The sequence below is a fragment of the Equus quagga genome, chromosome 20, assembly GCF_021613505.1.
Source record: "Equus quagga isolate Etosha38 chromosome 20, UCLA_HA_Equagga_1.0, whole genome shotgun sequence".
NCBI classification, from domain to species: domain Eukaryota; kingdom Metazoa; phylum Chordata; class Mammalia; order Perissodactyla; family Equidae; genus Equus; species Equus quagga.
In genome coordinates this window covers 13988066-13995495 of record NC_060286.1, presented here as the reverse complement: position 1 = coordinate 13995495, position 7430 = coordinate 13988066, and the positions used below count along the sequence as shown (strand labels likewise).

Genomic DNA, 7430 nt, shown 5'->3' with positions numbered 1-7430 from the left:
AAAGAGAAAGTCGAGCCCGCCTTCCTGCCCCACAAAAAACAACAACAAGACAACAAGAACCCCGAAGACGGTGGAATGAGTGATGTCACAGAGCCGCGCTCGCAGGCTGACAAAGGGGGGGGGCGCACCCCTCCCCCTTTGCGCCCCGCGAGGCCCCAGAGAAGGGCGCCTCCAGCGCGGGGTAGCGAAGAGACCGGAGTCGAAACTTTTCCTCTTTAAGAAAAAAAAGTTGAGCGCGGCTCGCAGTAGGGTTTTTTTTTCATCGCCTCCTTTCCTCGTCTCCCCTCCCCCTCCTTCCTTTTGAAAGTTTCTTTTTTTTTCCCCGAGTTTGACCGCATGGCTGATTCAACTTCAGTGTCAATCAACTTTTTTTTCCTTCGCTTCCTCATTTAAATAAGTTTAAAGCTCCTCCTCCCCCGGCCCACCAAATCTGAAACTTTATAAATTGGGCTTCGCGCGCCGCAGCCCGGGAGAGTCAGAAAGGCGAGGGGCGCCGGGAGCAGGCGTGTGGGACTCCTGACCGGAGAGCCGGAGGCTGCGCCTTCCCCGCACCGGGACCTTCGCGACACACCAGGTCTTCGTCCCTGCCCCGCGCGAGCGCCCAGGATGACCACCACCCTCGTGTCTGCCACCATCTTCGACTTGAGCGAAGTTTTATGCAAGGTAAAGTCGAGCACAGCGTTTGCTTTTCAAAGTCTTTTTCTTTTCTCTCTTGCCTTCGAAAAGAACCCCCAAAAATTTAGGTCTTGGAAAGCAGGAGGAAGAGGAGGAGAGGCGAGATCTCTTTTCCGCCCCGTTTTCCCCTCCAGTTTGAAGGAATTTGGCCCTTTCCTCCCCACCCTTTGAGTTTCCAGTTCCTGGCGAGGATTACGTGGGAATCTGGAGATCGGAGTTCTGGGGGACGAAGTTTGCGTGGCGGTGCTGCCCGGGGGACACGGGCAGTGGGCAGGAATGTGGCAGTTTTTCGTGATTCTTCCGTCCGTGACTTGCTGTTTGAGCCGGGTTTCGTTGGTCTGCTTGGTTTTCCCTGTGCGCGCTCTGGGTCTTGCCGCCTCCGGGAGGGGTTCGAGGCTCTCCAGCCACCTTGCCGGTCTGTGGGGTCTGGAGGGAGGGTCCCTCGGGGAAGTGAGTCTTGGGGCGACGTTTTGCTGGGCGTTTCTCCGTCTGTTTTGGAGGGGCTGGGACTCTGCGAGAAAAAGGTCGAGAGTTGTGATTCAAAAGGATGTTGCAAAACAAGTTTTCAGTGGAGCTTCAGCTTGTCCCAGCTCAGCCAGGCTTCCTCCTAATAGGCGATCGTGCTGCAAACTTTGGGTTGAAAGTGGGACTCGGGTTGACGCGTTTTCTGGTGGACCCCGGCTCATCGATTTGGAGGGGGTGGGAGGGACACGACGACAAAATGCCGTCCTGAGCTCAAGGGTCTCCACGAGGAAAGGATTCAATGGGAGCCTCCTTAAGCCCTGTAGCTTGCCAGCCAGGGTGGAAAAAAAGCAAGTTTTAAAGCCTGAATGTTCCAGGAGTGCGGTTTAAGTGTACCTAGCAAAAGCCTATAAGTGTTAGATTTTTCCCCCCCCTCCCCAATTTGAAAGAGGGAAGCTGCTGGGCTACTGTTAATTGCTAAAGTGTTCTGCCTTCTTTTAAACACGTCGGGTCATGTTGCTCTCTTTTCCCAGCTTGCTTCTCCAGTCGGCGCAGCTGCCAGGGCCCCAGGGCTGCAGGGTTGGGGTGCAGGGACGCCGTGGAGCTAAAGAGCAACATCAAAAAAAGTTTGAAGCTTTCTGCCCTCCCTGCGCTTTCCCAAACTCCAGTTGCCCTGGCGGCTGCCTGAGCTCTTCCGCACTTTTCCCTTCTCTTCCCGGCTCTCCCGCTCTTTGATCTGGTTCTCTTTCTCTCGCCCCCTCCCCCCGCAGGACTTTTTAAAATGAACCTCATTGTTGGGAACCGGCTCTCAACTTGGTTCCTGTAATCCGCTCCGTGGGGTGGTTGCTGTTACAGATTCCCGATCCCCTGCAGCTGATCCTAAGGGACCAACTTTAGAATTTTCACAATGACACCCACATGTGCTGGGGGCCAACTCCTAGGTCCCTCCATCGCACTCTTTCCAAAATCTTGGGTATACTTTGGGCAGGTGACCGGAGTCCTATTGGAACAGAGAAACTTGCTTGTAGTGGCTCTGCCCCCCTCCCCTAAATCCTCTGTCGACTGGCCGGGGGGGGGGGGGGGGGGGGGGGGATTTGTTGCTTTCCTTTTTTTTCCCACCTGCAGCTTTGCGTTAAAGATTAAACACTGGGGCTCTTATCCAAGCTTGCTCTTGCAGCCAGAAGACTAATTGCAAAGGCATCTTCCCAGTGGAGGGGGGTGGGGTGGGCAGCGAATGGTGGGGAAGATCACTGTGGAAGGCATCCCTTCCGGGAGCATGGAGAAATGAGTTTTATTTTCAGGAATCGCATCCCTCTCCCCGCTGTGCCTCACCCTACACCCCCCAGACTAGGGATTTTTCCTCCTGCTCCTCCCTCTCCCCAGCAAGATAAAGCAGAGGCAGTGTGGAAACCTGTTGCTAAAGGAAGGGAACACTTCTGAAGGGAGGAAGTGGAGAGCGTTAGGAGGCCCGGTCATGAAGCGGAGGTCAGTTAAGCAGGGACTGATTAAAAGGGGACCAAGTTCACAGTTTCCTGAGGTTTACTTGTTTTTGTTAGGGGGAGGGGGAATCTACAGAAATCGGAGTTGTGTGAGACATTTTGAGCTGAGGAATCTATTTGGGAGGTTAGAAAAAGTTGGATTTCTATGGATAGAAGTGATAGCTCTGGGGACAGGACGTGGGGGTGCATTCCAGGGGTCAGCATGGAGTAGGGTGCATGCGTCCAACAATTCTCTCATAGGCCAGGATTTTGTGGTTTCTTATGCATGGGGCCAAAGTAAACCCAGGTGGCTGGTCTATGGGAGAAAGCGGGGGGCTTGCCAGGGCAGAGCTGGAGATGGTTCCTTTGAGAGAGGTGGGCATTTCTGATTGTGGAGGGGGCTTCCCTTAGTGGGTACCCTTTTGGGCCTGGTGGATGCCCTTCCTCACTAACCCTTCGCTCTCTTCCCTCTCTTCCCTCCAGGGTAACAAGATGCTCAACTACAGTACTCCCAGTGCAGGGGGCTGCCTGCTGGACAGGAAGGCGGTGGGCACCCCTGCCGGTGGGGGCTTCCCCCGGAGGCACTCAGTCACCCTGCCTAGCTCCAAGTTCCACCAGAACCAGCTCCTCAGCAGCCTCAAGGGTGAGCCGGCCCCAGCTCTGAGCTCTCGGGACAGCCGCTTCCGAGACCGCTCTTTCTCAGAAGGGGGCGAGAGGCTGCTGCCCACCCAGAAGCAGCCCGGGAGCGGCCAGGTCAACTCCAGCCGCTACAAGACCGAGCTGTGCCGCCCCTTTGAGGAGAATGGTGCCTGTAAGTACGGGGACAAGTGCCAGTTTGCGCACGGCATCCACGAGCTCCGAAGCCTGACCCGCCACCCCAAGTACAAGACGGAGCTGTGCCGCACCTTCCACACCATCGGCTTCTGCCCCTACGGGCCCCGCTGCCACTTCATCCACAACGCCGAGGAGCGCCGCGCCCTGGCCGGGGCTCGGGACCTCTCCACTGACCGTCCCCGCCTCCAGCATAGCTTTAGCTTTGCTGGGTTTCCCAGTGCCGCTGCCACCGCTGCTGCCACAGGGCTGCTGGACAGCCCCACGTCCATCACCCCTCCCCCCATCCTGAGTGCAGATGACCTCCTGGGCTCTCCCACCCTGCCTGATGGCACCAATAACCCCTTTGCCTTCTCCAGCCAGGAGCTGGCGAGCCTCTTTGCCCCTAGCATGGCGCTGCCCGGGGGTGGCTCCCCGACCACCTTCCTCTTCCGGCCCATGTCCGAGTCCCCCCACATGTTTGACTCTCCCCCCAGCCCTCAGGATTCGCTCTCGGACCAGGAGGGCTATCTGAGCAGCTCCAGCAGCAGCCACAGTGGCTCAGACTCCCCCACCTTGGACAACTCAAGACGCCTGCCCATTTTCAGCAGACTTTCCATCTCAGATGACTAAAGCAGGGTAGGGAGGGAGCCCCTGCCTACTCCACCCCCACCCAGCACCCACACCCCCTCCCCTTCCTTCCTCACCCACCCGATTCCCAGCAACCCCTACATTAACAAGGTTAAGCTCAACCCCATTCCCCCAGAACCTTGGAATGCCCCCCCCTCCCCTTTTAACCTTCCCTAACATAAGGACAAGTCAATTTGTCAGTAGCTTCCTCTGGCTTGAAACCCTCTCCCCTCGATTTTATAGCCCACTTACCATGCATAACAGACAAGTCCCATATTTGTCAGTAGATGCCTTTTTTTTCCGGCTTAAACCATAAGTGCCAAATCACAAAAGAAAAAGCAGTAACAGTTTACAGAAGCAACTTAGTGCCTTGTAATCTAACTTTGTCACTGTGACTACATTACCTCTTCAGCGCCAGAGGGCACCCGTGGGCCTCCCGGAGCCTCTGCCCATGGGGAGGGGGAGGGGACCCAGAACCAGCAGCTCCCTCCGCTGGCCACACAACTGCACCTTCCCTTGTCCAGCCTCCCACACACGCCCTCCTCCCCTCCCCAGTGCCCCCCCCAACCCCCTGGGAGAGTTGTTGCCAGACTTGGGTTTTTGGGGAAGCCTATCTTGACATTCAAAACCTTTTTCTTCCCGACCCGAACTTCTGTTGACTAACCTGGCCTGGGTTCGCATAGGTCTGCAGGAGGAAGACAAAAAGTGGACGAAGATTGTGACATAGTGGGACTTTATGATTTAACTTTTTTTTCTTTTTTTTTTTTTTAAGTGGGGAGGAAGGGGAAGCTAGATGGACTATGAGAGACTTGATTTTGGTGCTAAAGTTCCCCAGTTCATATGTGACATCTTAAAAAAGAAAAAACAACAACAAAAAAATGAGAGAAAAGCTAAAAAAAACATGTAAGGGGTGAGCAGTTAATGGTATTCATTCCACATACATACAGTATCTGTAAAACGATTTCCCGTAGAAGTAGCTTTAATGGTTTTGCTCTAGAATACCGTAGGTCTATCCTTAGAGCACTCACGCCATGCTTTTTTCCCTGGGTTTTAAAACTTCATATAACTTTCAGAAATTGGAGAGCAAAAATTTTGCTTGTCACTGCACATCAATATAAAAAAGCTTATTTAACTTATCAAAACGTATTTATTGCCAAACTATGCTTTTTTTTGTTAATTTTGTTCATATTTATCGGGATGACAAATCCATAGAATATATTCTTTTATGTTAAATTATGATCTTCATATTAATCTTAAAATTTTGTGACGTGTCTTTTTCCTTTTTTTCCACAGTTTTAATATATTATTCTTCAACGACATTTTTTGTAACTTTACACTTTTTTTGGTTATTTTATTTTAAAAAAATGAAAAATTAATTTAAAAAAATGCAAAAAACTGTTGGATTATTTATTTTAGAAATTTCTCCCCTTTGTGTTGGACTGCAAATTGAGTTTCTTTCTCTTTAGGCCTTTCACAACTAGGACTGAGAATGTATGTAAAAGTTCTGTGACAGTACAGAAGGAAAACAACTTTTTATGTATAGCTTCTAAAAGGGAAACAAACAAACAAAAGAAACCCTTTGACTTCCACGTGCCCATCTCAAGACATTCCGATCGCAGATTTGAGGTTTTGGATTCCAGGTTTGGAGTTTTCCAACGTTAATGCAAACAGAACTGGCACACACACACATTAAGATGAATGTAATTATTATTCCTCTTGCTGGTCACTACCGTTGCTTTCTATTTCTCTTTCTTTGTGTGAATTTATTTAAAAGAAAAAAAAACTTTTTGTAACGACTATTTGCAGTTTAAAAATCAATAAACCCCGTTTTTTCAAAAAACACTGATAGTGCAGCTAGTTTTACTTTGCCTGTAGGTTTGTCCCTTGACTACGATGCAGGTCCTGGGGAGGAGGCCAGCATTGGTGGGTTTCTTCGCATCCTTCCTGCTGGACCAATGGCAGGCTCCCTTTGTGGATGCAGGAAGTCTGCTGAGCTTAGAGGGGAGGGGATGGAGATTGCTTGCAAAGGAGCCTGTAACTTTCTGCATTATCTGCCCAGTGTGTTGGTTGTTGACAAGGGGCCAGCCTCCCCCAACTTAGACACAGGGGCTTCCAGTCTTCTCTGCCCAGCCTGTGGTCTTAATTCCTTTGGTGGTGTTTGGGGTGCCCATATGGTGGAGGGGGAACATAGCATATGGCACTCCAGTGAGCCAAGGTTGGGCCGAGTCCTCGCATTTGTGTGCTTCCAGGCTCGTTTTTCCCACAGGAAAATCTCTCAGCACCTGTCTGGGGTGGGTATCTTACTTAATCATTGCAGGCTTGGAGAGGAGCCCCCAGGAAGTGAGGGGTGTAGACCAGGGCACTGGGAGTGGGGCTGGTTTCACCTGGATCCAACATGTGCTTCTGTTTTCCGGGGGGGGCTCTTAAGGGGAAATGGGTATTAAAATGGCCAGTGTAACAGGAAGTCGTCGGTAGTTCCCACCGCGTGAGTCTTCATTAACCTCCAATGCCCAAATAGGCAGATTGTTACCTTGGGAAGGGTGTGGTCCCCTTGGCTAGATGACCAAGGCTGGATGACCACTTACAAGAGGATGTTTCACCTGCCAGAGAGAATTTGGACCCTTCTGAAAACCCCGTCTGGTTCTTGGGATCCTTTCTTTTTGGGGAGGCAGGGGTGGGTATTGCTGCTTGAGGCTTGGCTGCCTTTGGTTCCTTGCACTCAGTAAGTTTTTTCGGGGGTAAACTGAATTTCCACCGTGACTCCAGGGCCTCTCCTAAAGGCAGGCAAGCCTGCAACAGACATTGCCTGGGTCAGGATCATCCTTGAGGCTGGGAAGACCCACCTATGTACCCTGGCCAGCAGGCGCCTGCTGCGGGACAGGGGCGAGAGGGAGAAAAAGGGACTGTTACCTCTTGGAGGGCAGGGGCTGGTGGAGGAAGGGGAGAAGCAGCCCCTCCAGGGACTGGAGTGAACCTAGGCCTCTTGCCTCTTAGAAGGGAATGAGAGAGGGAGAGAAAGTGTGTGACTGTGTGTGTGTGTGTGGTGGGCAGTGGTGGTGGCGGCCGTGGCATGTAATCTTATTCTCTGACTAAAAGCAAAAAAGACATTTAATCATTCACCTTGAGCTCATTCCCTGTAGGCATAGACGAGCATATGGCAAGCATCTTTTTAATTCCCCAGCTCATGGTGACACTGGTTGGATTCAGAGGGGTTAAGTATACCCACCAGCCTGCCCAGACTCCGGGAAGCCCTGGGGGGTGAAGGTGCGTGTAAAGGCAAGGGGCCGCTCCCTATGGCCTAAGGAAGCTCTGTCCCCAAGCCTTGATTCTACCCACCTGAGTGTCTCCATGGGAAACACACACAGGCTGGGATTT

The 7430-nt window shown here is 52.0% G+C and overlaps 1 protein-coding gene across 1 annotated transcript; it reads left to right on the top strand.

Moving 5' to 3' along the window:
- The first annotated feature begins 457 nt into the window (after window positions 1-457).
- On the top strand, window positions 458-5897 carry LOC124230935 (mRNA decay activator protein ZFP36L1). Its single transcript, XM_046647492.1, has 2 exons — window positions 458-663; window positions 3099-5897. Exons 1-2 carry the CDS (start codon window positions 607-609, stop codon window positions 4056-4058), a joined length of 1017 nt encoding a protein of 338 aa, XP_046503448.1. The 5' UTR covers window positions 458-606; the 3' UTR covers window positions 4059-5897.
- The last annotated feature ends 1533 nt before the right edge of the window (window positions 5898-7430 follow it).

Excerpts from the sequence above, each read along its gene's own strand:
- LOC124230935 (XM_046647492.1), top strand. The coding sequence starts at position 607 with ATGACCACCACCCTCGTGTCTGCCACCATCTTCGACTTGAGCGAAGTT. Across the intron at positions 664-3,098 it reads TGAGCGAAGTTTTATGCAAG|GGTAACAAGATGCTCAACTA; the intron begins GTAAAGTCGAGC and ends TCTTCCCTCCAG.